This window comes from Diabrotica virgifera, chromosome 8, assembly GCF_917563875.1.
Source record: "Diabrotica virgifera virgifera chromosome 8, PGI_DIABVI_V3a".
NCBI classification, from domain to species: Eukaryota; Metazoa; Arthropoda; class Insecta; order Coleoptera; family Chrysomelidae; genus Diabrotica; species Diabrotica virgifera.
The window spans coordinates 140,454,331-140,480,292 of NC_065450.1; the positions used below are offsets into that span (position 1 = coordinate 140,454,331).

General features: G+C 33.7%; 1 protein-coding gene across 1 annotated transcript in view; it reads left to right on the forward strand.

Moving 5' to 3' along the window:
* Positions 1-1,977: 1,977 nt before the first annotated feature.
* LOC126890278 (transcription termination factor 2-like) overlaps positions 1,978-25,962 on the forward strand; it is a 128,345-nt gene continuing 104,360 nt past the window's right edge. Inside the window, 3 exon segments of the mRNA XM_050659135.1 lie at positions 1,978-1,992; positions 17,382-17,683; positions 20,267-20,600. Coding sequence (XP_050515092.1) covers positions 1,978-1,992; positions 17,382-17,683; positions 20,267-20,600 — 651 coding nt within the window.

Below are 25,962 nucleotides of genomic sequence, written 5' to 3' on the forward strand. Positions count from 1 at the left end.
ATTTGGTGACGCTAGGTAGGGCCGGTGTCTATCGGGACAGAAAATACCGACCGTAAGAATATCAGACTTAATAAATGCAATTTTAATTATTATTATAGGTAATAATTATAATTCCATTTATGAAGTCTGTTATTCTTAGGGCTGGTATTTTCTCGATTAAACTCCGGTTAGTTAACCGTACCGGCCCTTTGGATTCGATTATTGCATAATATGCATTATTAATTATTAGTTTATAACTTGTAACTGTACTTGCTTATTACACAGATAATATATCTATACCTTTTTACCCTATATAAATCATATTAATCGATTTTAATTACTTGTCGAAATATATTAATTAACAACAACATTATTATAATATGACATATAATAATATTGATTATACAGTACATTGTAGTGTCTAATCAATAAAATAAAAATTATTTAATATTTTAGGCTAAAAATGACAAATGAATGTACTGATTAGTATACTAATTATACAATTTGAATTTTTTAATAAAGTATAAAGGTGATATAATACATATTTTACCTAAAAACAACAAATATGTTTTTAATTTGTAGATATGTACTTTATAATTTCTTAAATTTTAAATTTTTTAATTTTATTTCATCTATTTTTATAATAGACCTGGATCGCGCGTACCAAAAAAAAGTTGAGTAATAGCAAGCTGAAAATTCACGGTGTCTAGTCGAACAAACTTTGATGTATGGGAACACTGTATATATAAAAATATTTATAAAATACATTATATATTATATAGATAATATATAATATATCTGGTATATATTTAATATCTGGTTTTGGTAACACTTTAGAAAAAGTCACGCGTCGCCTATGTCCCTATCTATATCAAAAGAAATATGAATTAGGGATTCCAATGAACTGTCAGTGGTGGTCGGTGGATGGCTAAACTGACATGGCCATCATAGACACAGTTAAGGGGGGTGGTCATGATGTATGTAATGTTTACATTGAATATTGACAAATTTGTAAAGAATATCCTGTTTGGTTTTGTTTTTTTGTTAGTTGTGTAGCGAAATTTGTGAAATTGTGATAGCAAATTAAATATGAAGTGGTTTAAACATTGGATACGCCTATGGATGACAGTTTCGCCATCCAGCAGCCATATTATATCACGTGATTTGGAATGCCTAATTCGGTGTCAGACATGCCATTCATGCATGGTGCCATGCATAATCAGTGTTGCCAACCGAACTTCTCTAGATTATCCGACGATCGCTCAGCGTCATAAAGTTAGCGAAATGGTTTTTTCAAAGTCGTTATTTTGACTTCTACCATAGCTCAAAAAATTGAACCTCGTTTGCGGATAATTGCACCATTCAAAATTTCATTTGCGGAGTTTCCGTTTTCGAGATATAAGCAAATCAAAAGTGGAGATTTCGGCGCAGCGCTAAAAATAAATGTCGATTTTCAGGGTATAAAATGCCGTAAAGTCACTAAATAACCATATCAAAAAATTGCACCTCGTTTGCGGATTATGAATAAACTGGTTTTAATTGAAAATTGTGAAAATTGAAAATGTTATAAAGGAAAAACGATGTTGGTTGCCTATACTGTAGGGGCAAAGGAATGCCAGAATAATTTTCACTTTTGGTAAACCTAAACTGTAAGGCTAAAAGTAGTATGTACCATAGTCAAAATAACTCCTCCTGACTTAAAGGTAATCCCTCCTTTGAAATTTCATTTGCGGATATTCCATTTTTAAGTTATATCAAAATGAAATTTCTCGGGACAGCGCCAAAGTATATATTTCCATTATCGGGATATTTATTAAAAGCTGTAAAAATAACAATAACTATATCATTTAATTTCTTCTGGTTTGAGGATTACGAATAGACCTGGTTTAAACTAAAAATCATAAAGCTTAAATATTTTCCGAAGAAAAAAATTTTCCATTTTGGTGGTCCTAAACTGTATTTGCAAAAGTATTATCTGTATTGTAATGTATATCTAAAATGACTGTTTCTGACGTAAGAAAATCCCTCCATTCGAAATTTCATTTGCGGATTTTCCGTAAATAAAAAGTTGAGATTTCATTTTCTGGGTATAAAAAGCCGTAAAATTGATAAATAACCATATCACCTAATTGCTCCTCGTTTGCGGATTATAAATAAACTGGCTTTAATTGAAAATAATAAAAATTGAAAATTTTCTAAAGAAAAACGATATTAATGTCGGTTGTGGTTGCCTACACTGTAGGTGCAAAGGCAAAGGAATAGTAGTGATGTTGATTATAGTTACTTTCGAGGATTCGTTACAAATCGTTACTTTTGTAGAAAGTAATCATTTACAAAATAAAAATGTGTACCATTTTTATTCAGTTACAATGCGAATGCAAAACAATCTTACTTTTCAATTAGAATACGGAGTGCAATCCAGCTCTCTGAATCGAGATTTTCGATTCTTATAGGAATCTCATCGGAGAGAGCTTAGGCTGGTTCTCCATATCCTAACTGACCAGCACCGAGAGCTTTTCCCACACATTGCAACTGAAACAAATAGGGTACGTGACTAGCGTCATCTGGCAATTGAAAGATGAAGTTTTTCAATCCTAATAGCAACATTAATAATATTGAAAAACATTAAAAATATTACTAAAAGATTTTTAAATTGAAAACTTATTGATCCACTTCCCTGGTGACACCTCCAAGGCTTCTACAATATGCAAGCCAAATGGATGCTGCAGTGAAGACAAAGGGAAGGAATTCTACACTATGCAATTCACATCCCCGTCTGCAGCTTGGTAAAGTTCCAACGGAAAATGCACCTAGTTACTCTACGGAGTAATACGACTATAAAGTAAAAATGTATACCATTTTCATTCAGTTGCAATGCGAAGGCAAAACAATCTTACTTTTCAATTAGAATACAGAGTGCAATCCAGCTCTCTGAATTGCGATTTTCGTTTCTTATTGGAATCTCATCGGAGAGAGCGTAGGCTTGTTCTCCATATCCTAACTGACCAGCACCGAGAGCTTTTCCCACACATTGCAACTGAAACAAATAGGGTAGGTGACTAGCGTCATCTGGCAATTGAAAGATGAAGTTTTTCAATCCTAATAGCAACATTAATAATATTGAAAATATTAAAAATATTCAGTCCTGTGATGGATGACCGAAGTTAAGTTTAACGTTTGAGTTAAAGTTAAGATAACTCTCAGGAATAACGTGCCCATAACTATATAGGTAAACTTTGGTGTGATGTATCGCTCGCAGTTATGAGATAGTTATATCATCAACGTTATATTAGAAAGAAGTTTTGAGGAACAAATTTTGAAGTAACAAAGAGAACCTTATGTACAAATAGTACAAGTTGGAGTGAGCGCGAGAGATTGTTCCGAACATACCCGTCGTCGGCTACCGCCGATGACCGAACAGCAAACAGCTGTTTGGGTTCCTTGGTGTTTCTAAGTTGCTTTCAAACGGTAGATAGAAACAGGGTTGCCAGATTGGTGTATTTTCCCAAAATTTTGGGTTAATTTGAAAGCGTATTGAAATTTTTCTAAACAGAAATTGTAGTGGGATTTTTTGGGGGCGGAAAATTATGGATGATTTTAAGGGGTCATGGTAAATTAAATTTGCGAATGTACATAGAATTGTATATTATACTCCCATATAATCGAAGACGATAGGAACTATGAATTATTTCCATGGCCCTCGTTGATATTGTAGTATGAATTTTGCTTTACTGTTCTCTTCATTTGACTAATAATTTATTAAATTGCGGCAACAATTTAAATTTGGGGACTTTGTGGTATTTGAGCTTCAATTTCAGAGAATTTCAGTTTCTAAGTGGGGGATTTATAAAATATCATCTGGCAACTCTGGATAGAAAGCTCAGTAGGTACTTAAAATAAAATTTCAACTTATATCGCTCGATTTGATTTTTGTATAATTTTTAAAATTGTATTACCCTTCTATTCTTAATTATTAAATTACTAGCTTTTAAATTCACTTGATTTCTGTCTAAAAACAAGTCAAAAGATGAACCTAACCTTGCATAACTACAGAGTTATCTCATAACTTGAGGTTTAACGTCGCGTTATAAAGTGACCAGATAACTCAAGAACTGTCAAGAAATAACGCAAATAGTTAAGTTAAGTATGATACATCACACCAATTCGATGGTTATAACATAACTACAGGATAACTTTACGTTAACGATAACTTCGGTCATCCATCACAGGGCTGATTACTAAAAGATTTTTAAATTGAAAAACTTATTGGTACATTTTCCTGGTGACACCTCCATCCATCCATCCATCCATCCATCCATCCATCCAATGGCACTACAGCCCAAATTGAGCCTTGGCCTCCTTCAACAAGCTTCTCCAATCATTTCGATTTACCGCTGTTCTTTTCCATGAACGCGTTCCCAGGAAGTTCCTGGCATCCTCATCGACTTCGTCTTCCCATCTCTTTTTAGGTCTTCCAACAGGTCTTTTTCCTTGCATTCTTGCATTTAGCAATTTTCTGGGGATTTAATTCTCATGCATGCGGACCACGTGCCCTGCCCACCGTAATCTCTGCAGTTTAGTGTATTGTGCTAGAGTTGGTTCGCTATATTGCTCGTATATTTCTCTATTATACCTAATTCGCAAGTTGTTATTTTCACTTATTGGGCCCAGTATCCTACGGTATATTTTTCTTTCAAACACATCTAATGCATTGGCAGATTTCTGTGTCACCACCCATGTTTCGCAGCCATAACTTACTATGGGCCTGATTATTGTTTTATATACCCGGAGTTTTGTTTTCCGGTGTACGTCTCGCGATTTGAATATGTGGCCCATCGCGAAATAGGCTTTATTTGCCAGCACAAGCCTTCTATTTATTTCCGGTTCTTTTTCATTGCTTGCAACCAGATCCATTCCTAGGTATACTCCATCTAATTTACTTACCGTTGCACGTCATCCGCGTCATAGCCCGTGACGTCACATGATACCAACACGAAATATTTAGGCGGTAGGTGTGTTCTTTTTTAAAATCCTTTTGCCGAGTATACGGGAATTACAGCCACTAGACATATTTTATTATATACGCGTAGAAATAATATTTGAAAATTTCTATTAATGTTAACTGAAAAAAATACACAATAATATGTTTCGTTTAATTTGTATAAATGGTTTATAAAGCGTTTTTATGAAGCAAATTTGTTCGGAACACACTGTAACTGTAATCGAACGAAGGTGACATTTTGGCATAAATTGGTAACATTTATTTGACAGTTGCGGTATTGCCACTTTAGATTTGTTTATATTCTTTACTCTAAGTATTTGTTTTATTATATTTATTGTTTTTATTATTTACTTTAAGGTAAGATTATAACTTAATTCTAGTTTTCTATTTCTAATGTTTTTATTTATTTACATTGAATATTAATTTGTTTTGTTGTATAATCCAAGTTTGCAATAATTATGTGATCTATTTGATTTAAAATGGATTCAGGATTTTTTTATACTTTGGCAACAATGTCAACTTAGATCTCTGACATAGATAATGACGTGCAACGGTAAGTAAATTAGACAAACTGTACGTGAATCTATTCACATGTTGTATATCGTCAATAAAGTGTTGTTGCGCCGGTCTATTTGATCTGGTTTGTATGAGTAGTTTTGTTTTATTTGTATTTATTGCTAGCCCTACTGCTTCTGCACTCTGTTTCAACTCAACGTAGGTTTCTTCCGCTGCATTTATTGTTCTGCTCATTATGTTTATATCATCTGCGTATGCTGCTAATTGGGTAGATTTGTTTGTAAGTATGTTATTTCCTCTCACCGTCAACCGTCTAATTACATATTCAAGAACAAGATTAAAAAGCGTTGGATCCAGTCCGTCGCCTTGTTTCAGTGTAAACGAATCAGTGATCTGTCCTTGAATACATACCTGTGCTTCTGTTTCTGTCATTGTCATTTGCACTAGTCGTATTAATTTTGATGGTATGCTAAATTCTTCCAATATATTAGGTAGAATTGTTCTATCTATTGAATCATAGGCTTCTTTAAAATCTACAAAGATATTGTAAACGTCCATGTCATATGCCCATGCTTTAGCTAGTATTTGTTTAACTGTAAATAGTTGGTCAATGGTAGATCTATTTTGCCTAAACCCTGCTTGATATTCCCCGGATATTTCCCGATGATTTTTTCCGTGAAAGGTTGAAGTCTTCGATTAAGGATGTTTGTGAATATTTTGTATCCTGAACAAAGTAAAGAGATGCCTCTATAATTCTGACACAACAGTTTGTCTCCTTTTTTATGAATAGGGCAGATTATACTTTTCTTCCATTGTTGGGGGATTTCTTCTTCTACCCATATCTCTCGTATTAGCTGGTACATCTGTTGTGTCAAATTCCTTCCTCCTTTCTTGAGTAGTTCTGCCGGTATTTTATCTATTCCCGGTGCTTTATAGCTTTTTTGTATGTGGATTGCCGTTTGGACCTCCTCTAGTTTTGGGGGTCTAGTTAATTCATTTTCTTCTCCATCTTCCCCCAGTTCTTGTTGTTGTACCTCCTGCCATGTCTGCTGCTGCCTCTGTTGTTGTAATGGTGGTTGTGCCCCTTTGTTTAATACTTCCTTAAAATATGTCATCCAGGTTATATTAATTTCGTCCATATCGCTAATGATTTCACCCTTCTTATTTTTGCAGAGGCTAGTCTTCGGTTTGTATCCCTGTCTTAAATGTTTGATAAGTTGGTATGAACTACGTGTTTCATCTAGAGTTGCACAAGTTTGACTTGAATGTTTGAACTTGACTTGAGTTTGACTTAATTTCAAATCAAACTCAAGTCAATCCTTCTGACAAATAATTCAAGTCAAGTCAAACTGGTCAATCGTACAGGTTTGAAAATTCAAACTGTTTGTCAAACTAGTTTGAAAGAGTTTGAAAAATAATTTATTTCGTAGATATACTTTTTTAACAATCCACGAGGAAAATAAAATTCCTGTAGCTGGCTGTATACCATAAATCACAAAAAATACAGGATCCTTCGTAAAAGGTATATTTAAAAGACCCTAATAAGGGTTGCATCACAAAACAAAACGTTTTCGGATTAACAAGTAATCCATCATCAGTGTTAAGCCAATAACATGTACGCGTGAGCCACCAAAAAGTTATGGGTAAAAACCCTTTAAAAGTTATAAGACCTATCTATATATTATGTTTAAAATAGTTAGATGTTGCAAATATTCCTGGATATTACCCAGGGCAACACAGGACTCTAACCCACGTGGATGTGATATGAAAGGGATGAACCTCACATATTGAAAATTGAGTGTCAACTATATCTTTTAAAGGGTTTTTACCCATAATTTTTGGTGGCTCACGCATGCATGTTATTGGCTTAACACTGATGATGGATTACTTGTTAATCCGAAAACGTTTTGTTTTGTGATGTAACCATTATTAGGGTCTTTTAAATATAACTTTTACAAAGGATCCTGTATTTTATTTTTTTTTATTTTTTTATATACTTTTTTGTTGAGATAGACATGTCAGTTGCCAATTAAGATAAGAAATTTAATAATACATTGAGTGCCATATAAATCATCCTTTAGTTCCAATAATTTTAGTATTTGTTTCCTTCTATCTAGCTATTTTTATAATTTTCTGCTTTTATAACCGATAACAATTAACACCGGCTCCGTCTTCAACGACAGAACGAAAGTCATAAAAAAAAGTGAAAGTTAAAAAGGAAGAAAACAAAGAACCTCAAAAATCTGTTTCCGTACCAACCCCTTTTTAAGGCCTAGTTGCTTGGAATTTTATGGTCAAATTTGGATTATCTAAAAGTGGTGTGTACTAAAAGTAAGTAAGTCAAGCTGCGTTTAGCAGAAGGTACTAATAAAACAGTAGAAGTTGACCTGTACCTCACAAATCAGACTTTTGAAATTAAAAGTTGTACGGTTGGAATAGAATCAATATTTATACATGAAAAACAAGCTATTGATTTATACTCTTAGTACAGAAATGATTAATAAACATTCAAAATTCAAAATATAGAAGAATCCCGAAAGGTTCATTTTATGACTTATACTATATTCTTAGTACATTGCACGTTAGACATAATATAAAGATTTTATATAGATTATTTGTATTTTTCTATTTAATAACATATACACTGTGTCCGTAAAGTATGGAACAAATTCTTTTTTAGCTAAACAGAGCACTTTAAGAAATAATCCTGAAACAGGTCGATTTTTGATTTTAATTTACCGTATTTTAAAATAATATTCTAATATACAGGGTGAATTACTTTCGAGTAATGACGTCACCGTCATTTTTTTTTAATGGAACACCCCCATTTTGTCTCAATTTTCGGATTACTCTAGCTGAGCTGATTCCAAAAATGTATCACATGTTGATTCCAATTGGTACAGGGTGGACAAAATACAATAGTTTTTTGTGTGCTCATAATATTAAATTTTAATTAATTTTTGATATTAAATTAAAATATAAATTAAACAATATAAAAAATTAATTAAAATCAAAAATTAATTAAAATATCAAAAATACAATAAGTATTTTTGATAATATTGTTAATTTAACTAACGCGTTACTTTATGAACACACACAAAGCTATTGTATTTTTGTCCACCCTGTAGCACTTTGAATCAACATGTGATACATTTTTGGAATCAGCTCAGCTAGAGTAATCCGAAAATTGAGACAAAATGGGGGTGTTCCATTTAAAAAAAATGACGGTGACGTCATTACTCGAAAGTAATTCACCCTGTATAGTAGAATATTATTTTAAAATACGGTAAATTAAAATCAAAAATTGACGTGTTTCAGAATTATTTCTTAAATCGCTCTGTTTAGCTAAAAAAGAATTTGTTCCATACTTTACGGACACAGTGTACATATATAAACACAACATTTTCACTTTAAAAAAATTCCATCATTTTTTGACGGAAACTTCAAAATTAATGTGTACATTAATGGGGACAAGACTGTTATTCTGGCCAAACGCTGGCATAAACAGACCAAAGTCGGCGCTTAGTCTACAATTGCGAAACTGTTATGAATGGCAGTTATGGATATATGGCAGTTATGAATGGCAGTTAAGAATGGCAGTTATGAATATAGTCTTGTTATGCAAAACTAAAAACCCTTAAGAGGATCGGTACGTATTTTCGGCTGCAATGCTATTCAAATGGGGATTAATTTTTTTCGAATCCTGAGAAAACTAATAAGTATTTTTGAAAAATGTAAACGCAGAATGAAAGATCACGTTATTAGCGAGGGCCGAAAGTCCCTGAGAACTTCTATAATGTTTATTTTAATAAGTTACGGGGGTGAAAAACTAAGAGAAAATTTAGTGTGATTTTTAATTTCAAATATATCATTCAAAATAAACTTTTTATTTATTCTAAGGGACTTTCGGCCCTCGGTAATAATTTAGTCTTTCATTCTGCGTTTAAATTTTTCAAAAATATTTATTGGTTTTTTCGGGATTCGAAAAAAATAAACACAATGCCGTGGTAATATTTTCCAAATCTATCTTTGTCTTACAACGCACTCAGCCGAATATAATATGTGGTCCTTGTTCTCTGATATTGTCAGCATATATTGTCAGTCAGACACTGACAATCAGTGACAATTTTAAATATTTGACATTGCATCGGGAATATGTTGAGTCATTGATTAAATATTATTGATATATAATGTATTTGATAAATAATTGATTTAAGACGTGAACTTAATAAAAAGTTATTTATTGTGTTATTTGTGTTATTGTGTTATTTATTGTGTATTATTTGTGGAAGATCCAAGCAGAGAATACATCAGGATAATATATTCTGTGATCCAAGTATTTTGTTGTTAAAGATGTTCAAAATTGTAAGCGTTCCATAACAATATATTATTAAAAAGTCACTTTAACACTTTTTCTCTTTTTTCCATTGAGTATTAGTCTTTGTTGTACAAATAAATTATTACAATCACTGAATACATAGTTAGTGAAAAAATTCACATTTATTAACTGAATTAATAATTTGCAATTATAAAAATAACAGTTATCCAAGAACATTCAAAACCCATCTCTTTAAATTAATGATGACATTTTCAAGTAGAATGAAATTCTAGTAATGTTTACATATCCATACCAGTGTGAATTTTACTACACGTAATTTGCCGTGTAAAGACAGAAAAAGTAGGGATACACGTAAAATATTTGCGAATTATGTACCCATAGCCTTAATAGACAGAATGTCGCTTGGTTTATTTTTGTTTTTCTTAGTAACCGTTAACGTGACAATAACAGGGATTTTTCCAAGATAGTTTTAGCTATGTGTCACCAGAATCCGCTGTTATCTCGATTTTAAAGAAATGGCGCTTGGTCGAGTTATGTCCTTTTAAAGAATTAGTTCACTGTTTGTGATTTTATAACGCTGTTCTTTATTTTTACATAATAGAAGTATGTATGCACTTTGCAATTTTCATTGTTTTGAAATCACCTGCCGCACCATCAAATAAATCAGTATATTTATTTTTCTTAATTAATACTGCTTCGACTACAGATTGTTTCTGTTAATTTTTGCAGTGAGAATACCTTCAATATCAGACTCAATTTGTTCTGGTACTTATTCTGAACCGAAAAATATCCACATTCAGATATTAGGTTTGTTCTAGCAAACAGTCAAACTAGTCAGAAACCGTCAGCAAACAGTTGGTCAGTGAGAGAACTACAGTCACCAGTGATATCCCCTCTACTCGCGCTGGTCCACTATTCGCTGATGGTTTCAAACCGTTTGAAACTGATGCTAGAACAAACCTATTATCTTCCAAAGCCACACACTTCAAAACGAACGTAATAAACAAGCCAAACATGGACGTCTAAATATGAACTACAAACTAATTTGCGGAGTAGCAGAATACAGAATGCAGAACAAAATCCATACGCTCTCAATTAGAATTGGAAATAAACACGTTGCCAATATGACATTCAAACTTCAAACTGTTTGAAGAAGTTTGATTTCAAGTCAAACCTAAAGATATCGAAATCAAGTCAAGTCAAACTTTTTTACAAAAAAAGTTTGATTTTCAAGTCAAGTCAAGTTTGTTGAATAAAATCAAACTAGTTTGACTTGATGCATCTCTAGTTTCATCGTTTCCTTAAACTCCCTTTGTATATTTAGTATCCGTTGGTTTTCGTACTTTATCTTTTTCTGCCTGCACAGTTTATCTGCTCTTCGTCTTTTGTTCTCAAATTCTGTTTTTCTCTCTCTAGTACGTCTGAGTATGTAATTCTTATGTGATTTATTTCTTTCCTGTATAGCTTGTTTGCATTCTTCATCGAACCATGTTTCTTCTCTCCGTTGTGTCTTTGTTCCTAGGACTCCTTTCGCTGTGTTTAGTATAATACTGCTTATGGTGTTCCATTGATTTTCTATTGTGGAGTCTGCTCTGTTTTCTTCTAGTAATTTTTCATCCACTGTTCTCTCAAATCTTTCTTGTACCTCAGGGGCTTTTAGGTTATCTGAGGTTAGTTTTTCTTGTTTTGGATATTTTTCCTTTACCTTTCGACTGATTTTGCATCTAAACCGTGTCTGCACTAGTAGATGGTCTGAGTCACAGCTTGCGCCACGTCTGCTTTTTACATCTAATATACTCGTCGCCATTCTTTTTTCAGTCAGTATATGGTCTATTTGATTTATTGTGTTTCTCTATGTTTCCCTATTACCCCTATGTACTCTTCTTCTTTTCCGATCTTGGCGTTTGTGTCGCCTATCACCATTTTAATGTCGTTTCTTGGTATTGAGTCATAGATTCGTTCTAGATCTTGATAAAAGGCTACCTTAGTGTCTTCTTCCTGTTCATTTGTGGGACAGTGCACATTTATAAGGGTTATGTTAAAGAAATGCGTTTTTATCCTAAGCTTGCAGATTCTTTCATTGATGGCTTGAAAATCTGTTATCAGGTGCTTCATTTTATTATCTACGATAAAGGCTACTCCAAATTCTTTATTTCCTTCATCTTTACCGCTATACAGTATAGTGTGTGTTTTAGTGTCCCGGCTACGTTTTCCCAATCATTTAGTTTCGTGTACTGCAGTGATTCCTATTTTATATCTTTTCAGTTCGTGTAGAAGGATCCTCTGTGCTCCTGGTCTATTTAGCGTTCTGACATTCCATGTTCCCAGCATAAATTCCATATTCCGTTGCCAAAGTCGTCGTCTTGATATCCGTTCATTCCGAGGCCTATCTGAAGGTTTCGTAGTAGTACTTTTTTACAAGAATAGGTTACTGGCCTATCGCCCAACCCCCTTTTCGGAGGACCATTTCTCCCTTCCTCGTCAGCCCTTACCCTACTTTCCACTGGGGTTGGTTACCCAATCTCCGGTAAGGTTGCTCAGGTTCTCCAGGGTTCACCCGTCGGTGACACCTCCAAGGCTTCTACAATTTGCAAGCCAAATGGATGCTGCAGTGAAGACAAAGGGAAGAAATTCCACACTATGCAATTCACATCCCCGTCTGCAGCTTGGTAAAGTTCCAACGGAAAATGCACCTAGTAACTCTACGGAGTAATACGACTATAAAATAAAAATGTATACCATTTTTATTTAGTTGCAATGCGAAGGCAAAACAATCTTACTTTTCTTACTTCATCTTTCAATTGTCAGATGACGCTAGTCACCTACCCTATTTGTTTCAGTTGCAATGTATGGGAAAGCTCTCGGTGCTGGTCAGTTAGGATATGGATAACAAGCCTACACTCTCTCCGATGATATTCCAATAAGAATCGAAAATCGCGATTCGGAGAGCTGGATTGCACTCCGTATTCTAATTGAAAAGTAAGATTGTTTTGCCTTCGCATTGCAACTGAAAATGGTATACATTTTTATTTAATACGCTCTGAGCTTCGCTGGTGTCGCTCCTAGCGGATTACTAATGCAACTTTTACCGGTAATTTTTAAATTTATTATTTAATTGTTATCGCTTAATTCTTACAACACAAAAAAGTAATTAAATTGTAATCGATTTTTTAAAGATTTTGCTAAACATTTTAACGTTCTATCGTTGACTGATAAATTTACTGGGTTCTATTAATGAAATATTAATTTCTTACTTCGGATACTTTCACAATTATCGTGTAGATGGCGCTTAGATTAATTTATAATTACATATTACAAAATATTAAAAAAACTTAAAATTCAGTATTTAAAACGTAAGTATATTTAAGGTAAAAATATACACCAGAGCTTTGACCAACTAATATTATTTCCTATTAATGTTTTTAATTTCAATGTTTTAAATTAATCACTTTGACATTTATTCAAATTTCCGGTAAAGGTTTACATACTTGTCACTACTGGCGCTCGCGACTTTTTAATTATCCCCTCTACCTACGAGCTCACAGCGTATAGTCGTATTACTCCGTAGAGTAACTAGGTGCATTTTCCGTTGGAACTTTATACCAAGCTGCAGACGGGGATGTGAATTGCATAGTGTAGAATTCCTTCCCTTTGTCTTCACTGCAGCATCCATTTGGCTTGCAAATTGTAGAAGTCTTGGAGGTGTCACCAGGAAAATGTACCAATAAGTTTTTCAATTTAAAAATCTTTTAGTAATATTTTTAATATTTTCAATATTATTAATGTTGCTATTAGGATTGAAAAACTTCATCTTTCAATTGCCCGAAGTCCCCTACCCTATTTGTTTCAGTTGCAATGTGTGGGAAAAGCTCTCGGTAGCTGGATTGCACTCCGTATTCTAATTGAAAAGTAAGATTGTTTTGCCTTCGCATTGTAACTGAATAAAAATGGTATACATTTTTATTTTGTAAATGATTATTTTATACAAAAGTAACGATTCGTAACGAATCCTCGAAAGTAACTATAATCAACATCACCACTATTCCTTTGCCTTTGCCCCTACAGTGTAGGCAACCACAACCGACATTAATATCGTTTTTTTGATAAAATTTTCAATTTTTATTATTTTCAATTAAAGCCAGTTTATTTATAATCCGCAAACGAGGAGCAATTAGGTGATATGGTTATTTATCAATTTACGGCTTTTTATACCCAGAAAATGAAAATTTATTTGAAATCTCAACTTTTTATTTGGTTATATCTCGAAAACGGAAAATCCGCAAATGAAATTTCGAATGGAGGGATTATCCTCAAATCAGGAGGAATTATTTTAGATATGGTGGATAATACTTTTGCTAATACAGTTTAGGCCCACCAAAATGGAAATCTTTTTTCTTCGGAAAATTCTTAATTTTTATGATTTTTGGTTAAAAGTTAAAAATTTTAGTTTAGTAAAAAGGTATATTCATAATCCTCAAACGAGGAGGAATTAAAAGATATGATTATTTAGTGGTTTTATAGCTTTTGATATTTACAAAAAGGAAATAAACACTTTGGTGCGGCGCCGAAAATTTTTATTTTTTATAACTCTAAAACGGAAAATCCGCAAATGAAATTTCGAATGGAGGGATTTTCTTACGTCAGAAGCAATTATTTTAGATATACATTACAATACAGATAATACTTTTGCAAATACAGTTTAGGACCACCAAAATGGAAAATTTTTTTCTTCGGAAAATTTTTAAGCTTTATGATTTTTAGTTTAAACTAGGGCCTCCAATCCCGCAATACCGAGATCTCGGTATTGCGAGATCCCGCGTGATGCGGGATTACAGGCGCGGGATCCGCGGGATTTGCGAGACTGAATAAAGTGTACATTGCTGCTGCTTAAAATTATTAGAAAATTGGAAAACAATTATTCAAGGTTAGCTTCAGAATTAGCTTTGTCTTTGCGCCGTATTTTACAATGACGCGACGTATAAATGTGGCTGCACTACTGATTTATCTCCAAAAGCCTCGTAGTTACCAAGCGTAGTGTGACGATGAAACTTTTCATCTCCCACCGAAAAGTTTACTTCGAAAAGAAATTAATGATTTTGTAACTGGAATGAACTTCAGCCTTTTAAATTCATCTGAGAGCAATGATGACGAAGAGGCTGATCAAATAAGAAGCACTTGAAACAATGTAGAGGTTCCATCATCGGGTTCCGATCTTGATCTTACATTGCAACAGGAGTTAGAGTTAACTATATCGTCAGCATGTAATATTTATTTGCCCGTCGCCATCTCGAGCTAATACACTTGAGTCCATTATTAAAATAGAAATGACTCTCTATGAATCTTGGGAGTCAATGGGAAAATATCTTACATTTACATATAAAGCCTAAAAAGGAATGCCGTCGACGTATGGAAGCCAAAAGGACATTTTCTGCTGCTGGCTATATTGTGTCTAAAATACAAAGGATTTTGGCAGATGACAGTTTTGATTTAGATATTGGTTCGTATGAATAAAAATGAGAATGTAGTTTATACTCCAAATTTTAGAGTAAGTACATACTCCACGCGGTAGTATCTACTCTTAGGTACAGTGAGTAGAAACTCATCACATCAACATATTTTTATTCATATGAAATGTAGTATAAACTTTTACTTTATTCTCATACTCATGAGAACGTACTCGGAGTTTATACTCCATTTTTATTCATACCATCCAATATGTTGTGTTTCCTTTGCAAACATTTTTAATTGAAAGCTTTAGCTAAATAATAATAACTTATATTATAGCTAAGTAATATAGCAAGCAACTAAATTAGTAAACTACATTAATTTTCAGTTGAATATGGGTTTTTTTGGTTGATGTTTAAAATTTCGTTGGTGTATTTTTTGAAGAAGATAGATTTTTTGTTTTTGCAGTATTTGTTACTGTTTTTTGTGAAGAAAAAACAGTTTTAATCTCATACTAATAGTAATACTTAAATAAATATGGAGTTAGTTGATTAATTTACTGTTTTATTTGCCTTATATAAATATGACTATTTTCAATATGCGGGATCCCGCAAATACCGAGATTGAACTCAGGCTGCGGGATTGGAAGCCCTAGTTTAAACCAGGTCTATTCGTAATCCTCAAACCAGAAGAAATTAAATGATATAGTTATTGTTATTTTTACAGCTTTTAATAAATATTCCGATAATGGAAATATATACTTTGGCGCTGTCCCGAGAAATTTCATTTTGATATAACTTAAAAATGGAATATCCGCAAATGAAATTTCAAAGGAGGGATTACCTTTAAGTCAGGAGGAGTTATTTTGACTATGGTAGGTACATACTACTTTTAGACCCGGTTGTTCGAACGCTAATCAACAATGATCATTATCAAATAATTAATTACTGTCAATGTCAACTTTGTTTGGGTTGTTAAAAGGTCTGTGGAGTCTATAATCAATTAATATCAGTGGTGTCATGGCAAAATTAGCAGTGACGGAACGCACTGCTAATTTTTGTTTACAAAACCTAAATTCTCTATTTATTTTTTATTTCTTTTCTTAACCAGTGTGGGAACGGCGTTCCCACGCGTTCCCACACCATGACACCACTGATTAATATAACAATAATTATTAACATAATTAATAATAAATCTCATAATTGTAATTAATTATGTTTTCAGCAACCCAAACAAAGTTGACATTGACAGTTTTGGTGACAGTAATTAAGTAAATATTTGATAATGATCATTGTTGATTAGCGTTCGAACAACCGGCCCTTAGCCTTACAGTTTAGGTTTACCAAAAGTGAAAATTATTCTGGCATTCCTTTGCTCCTACAGTATAGGCAACCAACATCGTTTTTCCTTTATAACATTTTCAATTTTCACAATTTTCAATTAAAACCAGTTTATTCATAATCCGCAAACGATGTGCAATTTTTTGATATGGTTATTTAGTGACTTTACGGCATTTTATACCCTGAAAATCGACATTTATTTTTAGCGCTGCGCCGAAATCTCCACTTTTGAGGCCCGGATTACGAACACTCGATACGAATCGTATCCGCCATGTTTTACCATAAGGCGCTACGGTAAAACATGGCGGATACGATGCGTATCGAGTGTACGTAATCCGGGCCCAGATTTGTCACAAAAAGATACGCCAGTGGCGGATCCAGGAATTTGGAGGGGGGGGGGACATGGATCTTGAGGGTGATTTAATTACTTTTCTCTGATGCAAGGTATTCTTACCACCCCTAGGATAAGTAGGTTTTCAGTTATTTTTTGGATGGGCCTAAATTTTTTTTGTTTGGCAGCTCTCGGTTTTTCTTTTTTTAGGATTATTGAATTGATACTTATTTTCGTTTTTGGGGGGAGGGGTCGTGACCCCCGGATCCCCCTCTGGATCCGCCCTGAGATAAGCTACGTCAAAAATTATTCTGTAATTAAAATCAATGTTGCCAATGTTATTCTTTTATCTGACTACTTATTAAGAATAATTTTTAATCTACTGGATTTTCTGTTTTACCGTTTAATTTTAAAAATTTTCGTTTATAGCCAAATTCAGCCAAAAATAATAAAGAAAAATCATTTAAAGCGAGTAAGAAAGATAATGTAATCAGTTCAGATTCTGAAGAAGAATCATTTAGAGGTACTAAGAAAAATAATGTAATTGGTTCTTCAGAAGAAGAAACATCTAGACAGACTGAGAAGAATTATGTAATAATTCCCGACTCTGAAGAAAAAATATCTAGGGAGGTTGAGAAAAATAATGCAATAATTTCTGATTCCGAAGAGGATACATTTAGAGAAACAGATGAGAATATGTCCTTAGATAGAAAGGAATCTATTGAACCTAGGTAACATTTACTTTTAGCATTAATATTTTAACTTGTTTATAATCATAAGGAATGTCCCGAATGAGCCGCAGCTCTAAATAGTTGGTTAGAGCTCAGACTAACCATTCCTTTAGATTTCATAACCAGGAGGTTCATCTTTTTCCTACAGGAGGTACCTTTTATGTCATCCTCCATAATCCAATGCAGCAGACTATAACGAGGACCTCTTACTATGTGACCGAGATATTCAAGCTTCCGCCCTTAAATTCTTCCCTCTTATTAAACCTATCAAGGAATTCAATATTGCTAAACTTGTCTCTCTCCTCTCTGCTATGGCGCTACAGCCAAGTCGGGCCCTAGCCTCACCCAGCATCTGCCTCCAAGTATCTCTGTCCCTGGCTGCTAAGTTCCCATGATATTTGTAGCATTCTTTGATAACACTAACGCTCAAAATCTTCCAATTTCTTAATCTCTAATTGCTTTAATGTCCATGCCTCAGATCTGTAGAGCAAAGTTGTAAAAACGTAGCAGCACAACCACCTTATCCTTAGATCGATTCTTAGGTCTTTACTACACAATAGATTTGTCACAAATTTTGCCTTTGCTATTTCTGTCTTTTAATCTCTTGTGTTTGTTCTGAGTATTGACTAACCAATGTTCTTAGATATTTGCATTTCTCTACCCTTTTCTATCTGGATATTATCAATATAGAGTCCATTGTTGTCCTCTGAATGTTTTGTAATGACTATCAATTTGGTTCTCTTTAAGTTTATTTTAATACCATATACAGTTTTCACTTTTCGTTCAGCAATTCCAGTATGTTTGTCAGACTTTGTAGAGTTGAAGTATGTTTATGTTTTATATTTTCTAGCATGAAAAAAGTTTCGACAGGTATTGTTTATTTATAAGTATTTTTTGACGAACGAAAGTTTTACTTTTAATATTAACAATATTAAAATATATATAATCATTATCCCTTCTACCCTGAGGTGTAAGAAATTTGTTACAATATTAAATATAAAACTTTATTAGAACTAATCTTCTGGTTACACCATCCGTGGCTTCTAATATTTGCAAGCCAACGAATTGCCGGAGCTAAGAAGGCAGAGGGAGATCTATCAGGTTGCATCTCACTACCCGCCTGTCCAGCACAGTAAAATTTCCAACAAAGATTAGTTCCCAAAATACTCAGAATTGACCATTCCAGGTCACGTGGCTTTGACAACGTCGCTGAGGGGCAAATATTGTGTTTTCAGTGTTATTTTTGCTATTTTCTCGTTTTATTATAAACATTCTGTGGTGTTAACTACAAAAATGTCAAATATTGGATATTACGACAACCTCACTAGGGATGAAAAAACCTTGCACAATCAGAAAATCAATATTCTTGACCCACAACTCCCGTCGTTCTGCTGACAGTGCATTTAAAACATTTCGATCTTTAAATGCGGCTGGTATTCTAAAAAAACTCACTATCCCTTTCATCTCTATTGGAACACTATAACTGAACAAAACGCTGGTATTTTAATCATATTTTTAAATTAAACAATGGTTTTCTGTACTAAACGTACTTTGTTTACAAGATGTCTGCCCCTCAACCGCTGTCAAATGACGTCACTCTGGAATGGTCCATAGGAGTAGAACTCATAAAAATAATAAATAATCATCTTGTTGTGAACCGAAACAAGAGCAGTCTTATTTTAGTTAGTTCAGAGAGCGCTAAAAGTATTCTTAACTAGTTTCAACCCTTGTTAGGGTTTCTTCAGAGGGCATATTTGATTATGTCTGAACCACCAAAATTCGGGCCACCGGCCTAGGTCCACAAAAACGGACATGGATGCCGTGATGACATCTGCTAAAGACGTACGAAAGTTTTATTTTTAATATTAACAATATTAAAAACAAAACATTTTTAGATCTAATTTCTGGTTACACCATTTGTGGCTTCTAATATTTGAAAGCCAACAAATTGCCGGAGTTAAGAAGGCCGAGGGAGATCTATCAGGTTGCATATCACTACCCGCTTGTCCAGCACGGTAAAATTCCAACAAAAATTAGTTCCCAGTACTTAAAATAGGAGTAGAACTAATAAAAATAATAAATAATCATTTCGTTGTGAAACGAAACAATTTCAGTAAGTAAGAAACAAGTAAGACGGCTCTTGTTTCGGTTCACAACGAAATGATTATTTATTATTTTTATTAGTTCTACTCTTATTTTGAGTATTGGGAACTAATATTTGTTGGAATTTTGCCGTGCTGGACAGGCAACCTAGTAAGATGCAACCTGATAGATCTCCCTCGGTTTCTCAGCTCCGGCAATTCGTTGGCTTGCAAATATTACAAGCCACGAATGGTGTAACCACAAGATTAGCTCTAATAAAGTTTTATTTTTAATATTAAAAGTAAAACTTTCGTTCGTTTTTAGCAGATGCCGTCACGCCATCCATGTCATCATGATCTTTCGTTTGTGGACTGAGGCCAGCGGCCCGAAGTTTGGCGATTCAGAGAGAATCAAATACGGTTCTAAATCTGGCTAACTAAAATAAGACGGCTCTTGTTTCGGTTCACAACGAAATGATTATTTTTTTCTTTTTGAATAAAGTTACAGAACCTCAAAGTTCAACGATGCATGCACTTCTAGAGAAGTAACTCAAATAATTTTGTCAAGTTCGGAAGAAGAGACTGATGATGTTATTGGAGTTAGCGACGACGAATTACTTTCCAAAACGAAACCAAAAGTAACTCAAATAATATTGTCAAGTTCAGAAGAAGACAGTGATGATATTATTGAAGATAGCGATGGCGAGTCAGTTCACAAAACAAAAATGAAACGACCCACGTTATTGGAGATGTTTAAAAAAGAACCAAAAATACAATCAAAAATAGAACCAAAAACAGAACCAAAAATAGAAGTTTTGAGTTCAGAATTTTTTGAGGTAAAGTATAGAGGCTTTTTTAACTTGGTTGACTTTACTATTTCTATTTTTACTTTATTTATTAATTTTAGCCACTAACTTATTTAAATAAAGATAAGACTTACTTGATATTATTTATTTACAACAGTTAACATTTAACGACAATATCTAATTTATTTTACACGTCATGCTCCATTACGGTTATATTACAACTAGTCCTGTCGCCAGGGTGGGTACAACGGCCTCCTTAATTCAGATGGACTTACCCAAGTTTTTTTTTATGTATTTTGACCCGTAGAACACGAATTTTTTGGGTAACAGTTGATCCGGATGTCGATAAGGTTGTTATAAACAAATAACTTGAGGAATTACATAACAGCGATTTTTCGCAAAACAAAACATTTTTTTGTATTTTGGGTGATTCTAAGCAAAAAATGATCCTACAAGTTTTTTCGTAGGATGCATGGTTTGCGAGATAAACGAGGTTGAACTTTCAAAAAATCGAATAATTGCAATTTTTGAACCCGAATATATTTTGATTAAAAAATAAAATAGACATTCTGCTTACTGCATTTGAAAGTTCAAGTCAAATTCTATCGGTTTTGATTATTTGCATTGCAAAAAATTAATTTTTTTTATTGTTAAACAAAGCTATAAACACATAGTGTTTCCCGTGCCTAATGCATGCGTTTTAATGTACGTAATCTTTTTTTTTGAAACGTTTATTCAGCAATCTGTTAGTTATAAAAATTCTAACAATAAGCGTCTTTGGGGTTTGAAATAAAAAAGAATTGACGTTAGAGAGGTCAGTCCAATGACTGGACCTCTAGTATGGAACAAACATGACATGCCGATAATATGCTACATACAAACATACATTTTACATTTACAAACAATACAATTACAAACAATCTAAAATATAAACACAATTACGGTGAGGTATAAAACTTATTTATAAATAAGGTCCAGTGGATTTTTACGTTTTAGTCTGTGAGTTTGTTGACTATTATCAAGCAAGTTTATTGCCAGGGCATTTGGATGGCTTTCTAGGCGTTTTATGTACCGAACACTGCACTGAACTATCACTTCACTGATCGTAGGTACTTCTAGATCACAATAAATGTCTTTGTTTGACACGAACCATGGGGCGTCTGTTATAGAGCGTAACACTTTGGATTGCAATCTTTCCATTATGGATATGTTGGATTTTGCTGCTGTACGCCATAGCTGGATTCCATGGGTCCAGACCGGTTTGAGTATTGTATTGTATACCAACAGTTTGTTACGTATAGACAACTTCGATGTTCTGCCCAGTATCCAATAATGTTTACGAAATTTTAAATTTAACAGTTGGCGCTTTTTCCATCCATGCCAAAGTTTTGTCCAGGTGCATACCAAGGTATTTAACGCTTTCGGCTTGTGGAATTGCTTTGTTATTTATTTCTATATTAGGCGATATTTTACGACATTTTGTAAATATGATATGTTGTGATTTTGATTCATTGATCTTTATTCGCTATTTCTTTGTCCACTTTTCAATGTTCCTAATATGCCTTTGAAGAGATTCGGTAGCTGTTGCGGGATTTTCATCTGTGACTAACATAGCTGTGTCATCTGCGAATGTTGTAGTCGTTACATTTTCGTTTGTTGGTATGTCGTGTGTAAATATTAAATATAATATAGGACCCAGAACACTACCTTGAGGGACTCCAGATCGTATAGGGTAGATTTTCGATGTATCTGCTTCATGCTTGACACGGTAGTACCTTTCTTCTAAATATGATTTTAGTATAGTAAATATTGAATCAGGAACGTTCATTTTTATTTTGAAGAGCAACCCTTCATGCCAGACTTTATCAAAAGCCTGACTGACGTCAAGAAAAAGTGCAGAACAGTACTTTTTTTCTTCAAAAGTTTTATTTACTATATCAACGACTCTATGAACTTGTTCTATTGTTGAATGCTTCTCTCTGAAACCAAACTGGTGATCCGGAAAAAGATTATTATCAGTTATTATCTTCATTAGCCTGGTCGCTAATAGCTTCTCAAATAGTTTAGCTAGTACCGGTAAGAGACTAATAGGACGATAAGAGGTATGTTCGTGAGGTAGTTTACCATGTTTATGGATCATTATTATATCAGCAATTTTCCATTGCGTTGGTACAATTTTCAGCCTTATTGCGGCGTTGAATAGTTGTGTTATCATAATTACACCTTTATCTGGTAACTCTTTTAAGATAGTTCCTGTTATAAGGTCATAGCCAGGAGCTTTTTTGGTTTTTAATCTATATTGAATAGTATTTTTTACATCTCTTTTTGTTACTGGTTTCATTTGCTCACTTGGCTGTTGGATTGTTGCTAGACTTTCATAGATAGCCTCATCTTCTTCAGCACTGACAGAGGGCAGAGGTTGAAAAACTTCTTCAAGATATTTTCCAAATGCCTCTGCTTTTTCTTGATCTGTTCTCGACCATGAGCCATCTGGATTTCTTAATGCTGGTATGTATTTACTGGGTTGTTTTAATTTCCTGGTTGCCTTCCAAAGTAAATAATCGGTATCTGCTGTTGGTGTTAAATTTTGAAGATAATTTTCGATGTAGGAGTTTTTGTGCTGTAGTATTGTATTTTTCAGCTGTCTTGCGGCTCTATTGTAGTTCATTTTGTCTTGATGCTGCCTTGTGTTTTGCCATATCTTTCTTAGTCTCCTCTTCTCTTTAATTTGATTTCTTATATTAATAGGATTGTTTCTTTTATTCTGTGTATCTTTACATTTTGGAGTGGCATTCCAAGCAGCTTCTTGGAGAAGTGTAGTAAATTCATATACTGCCAATTCAAGTTCATCTTTTGTTTTGAGAGAAATATTAAGGTTTATTTTTTGATGTATTTCTTCCCTGAACTCATTCCAGTCAGTTTTATGACTGTGCAGTTTTGCTGGACGTTCCTTCTCAACAAATCTTGAATTTAGCGTCGCTATTACAGGGGTATGGTCTGAAGCAATTTTATAATTTGGTACAATATTTAGATAGCCTTCTCCAAAACCTTTGCTTACAAAGAAGTCAAGACAGTCCGGAAGTCTACTAGGGTCAGTAGGCCAGTAAGTAGGTGTGTAACTAGATAAGTGTTTGAGATGTAGTTCCTGCATCACTTGAAAGAGGATTCTACCTCTACCTGGTGGAGAAAGTCGAGAGCCCCAACTCACATGTTTTGCATTATAGTCAGCACCGGCAAGAAATCTATTACCTAGTGAATTAAAATAATTAGTAAATGATTCTCTATTCGGTGGATAGTTTGGTGGAAGATATGCTGCAGATATTGCTACTTGTCCAAGCCAATCTTCTATGATAATACTTGCTACCTGAAGGTGTGGCTCTTTTATGTTACCAAGGTGATAGTGTTTAATCACTTTTCGAATAATAACGGCTGCACCTGCTCTAGCATGCCTTTCAGCATCAGGGTGTGGTGCATTATAAATTATATATCCATAAAATTTAAGGTTGTGGTTGCTTGTTAAATGTGTCTCTGATATTAGCATTATGTCAATATTGTTTTCTAACAGGAAATATTGCAATTCGTTTTTATGATTTGCTAGTCCATTTGCATTCCAGAGTCCTACCTTAAGTAATTCACCCATTTGTTTTCAGAGAGAGTGCATGTTTGAGTTCTTCTCTTAGTTCTCTGATTTCTTGTGTAAGTTCATTTATGGTTTTTTGCTGTTTTTCCAAAGTTTGTTGGAGAAATAAATTTTGTTGTTGCAGGTACATGTTTTGTTGATTTAGATATGAATAGATATCATTTGTAGCTATATTTTTTGATGTAGCTTGTGCATATGTTAATCCAGTTTTTGGTTGGTTCGGGCTTGACGTAGGTCTAGGGCCAATATATTGCTGCGATGTAGATGGTTAAATTGATTCGGTTTTTTGGAATTCATTTTTATTATTATTGTTGTTCGTGTTCTTTGGAAATCTTTTATTTAATAACTCAACGTAGACTTGACAGCCTTTATAATTCGCAGGATGAGCGCCCCCACATAGAATACATTTTGCTGGTTTTCCGTCTTCTTTCTTCTTTGCACATTTACGGTAGTCGTGTTGTCCAGCACACTTGACACATCTGTATTGTAGTGTACATTGATTTCGTGTATGACCATAATTTTGGCATCTTTTACATTGGACTATAGTTTGTTTCTTCCTTGGGGCTTCAAATCGAATTACTGCATTTAACAGAGTTCCTATTTTATATATATCATTGTTGTTTTGCTTTTTTTTCTAAATCTATGAAGAAGAGATCACGTGGTTCATTTGTTGCCCGATTTTTTACATTCATTAGGTGTTTAACGTTATGTCCTTGTTTTTTTAAGACATCTATTATATCACCTTGCGGAGTACTATGATGAAGATTCCTTAGCACAACTCTGTATAGTTTTTCCTCCGGTAATTTGTAGGTATGCCGTACTATTTTGTTAGCATCCAGGGTTTCTTTAATTAATTTATAACTCTCAACTGTGTTTGGTTGAATTTTCATATTATTGTTCGTTAGTAATTTGTAAGTAAAATCCACTGTTGCTGATTTTATTAAGCCTAAAAGTTTTTGGACTTCTTTGGTAACTCCGTATAAAATAAATGGTGCAATTTTTTCCTTTTTGACAGGAACATTATTTTCTTTTTCTTCTTGTTCATCGTGGATTTCATTTAGTACTTCAAAATGATTATTTATTTTGACAGTATTATTTTCTTCGATGCGTGGTTTTGCCTTTGCTTGGTTCGTTGGACTGTTGTTTATTCTTTTCCGTTTTCCTTTATACGATTCTACTGTTTGAAATTCATTTGGTTCGTATATTTCATAGTGTTTAATTGTATCTACATCGCCATTTTCTCCATCTTGGTTTGGCGAAGAAACTTCGATGGAGTGACTAGAAGTATTATTAAGGTGTTGATTCTTTCCTATGTTGCGTATATTTCCAGTTTGAGACGATGATGTACTCTGGTATGCCGGCTGATCGGAGATTTGTCCATTTTGTATTTCCATCGGTTGTTGCCATATTGGTGGTTGGTACTGCATAAGGAACGAAGGTTGCATTTGTTGTTGCAAACCGTATTGTAAATGTTGGTTCGGATCATTCAAATTTTGAAACACGTTACTAGGATGTATTTGAAACTGCTGGGGATATCCATTGTGCGAGTAGGGTTGATTTTGGTTTGTAGTAACGTTTGGAATAATATAATTTGCTTGGTAACCGCCACCACTGGTTCCTTGCATTTTATTGCTTATTAATTATATACACAATAAAAATGATCATTATTTTTGTTTTATATTATTTAAAATGGATTTTTTATTTCTTACCTAAAATGCTGGCAGTATCACTAATTGCTATTTTATTACTTTT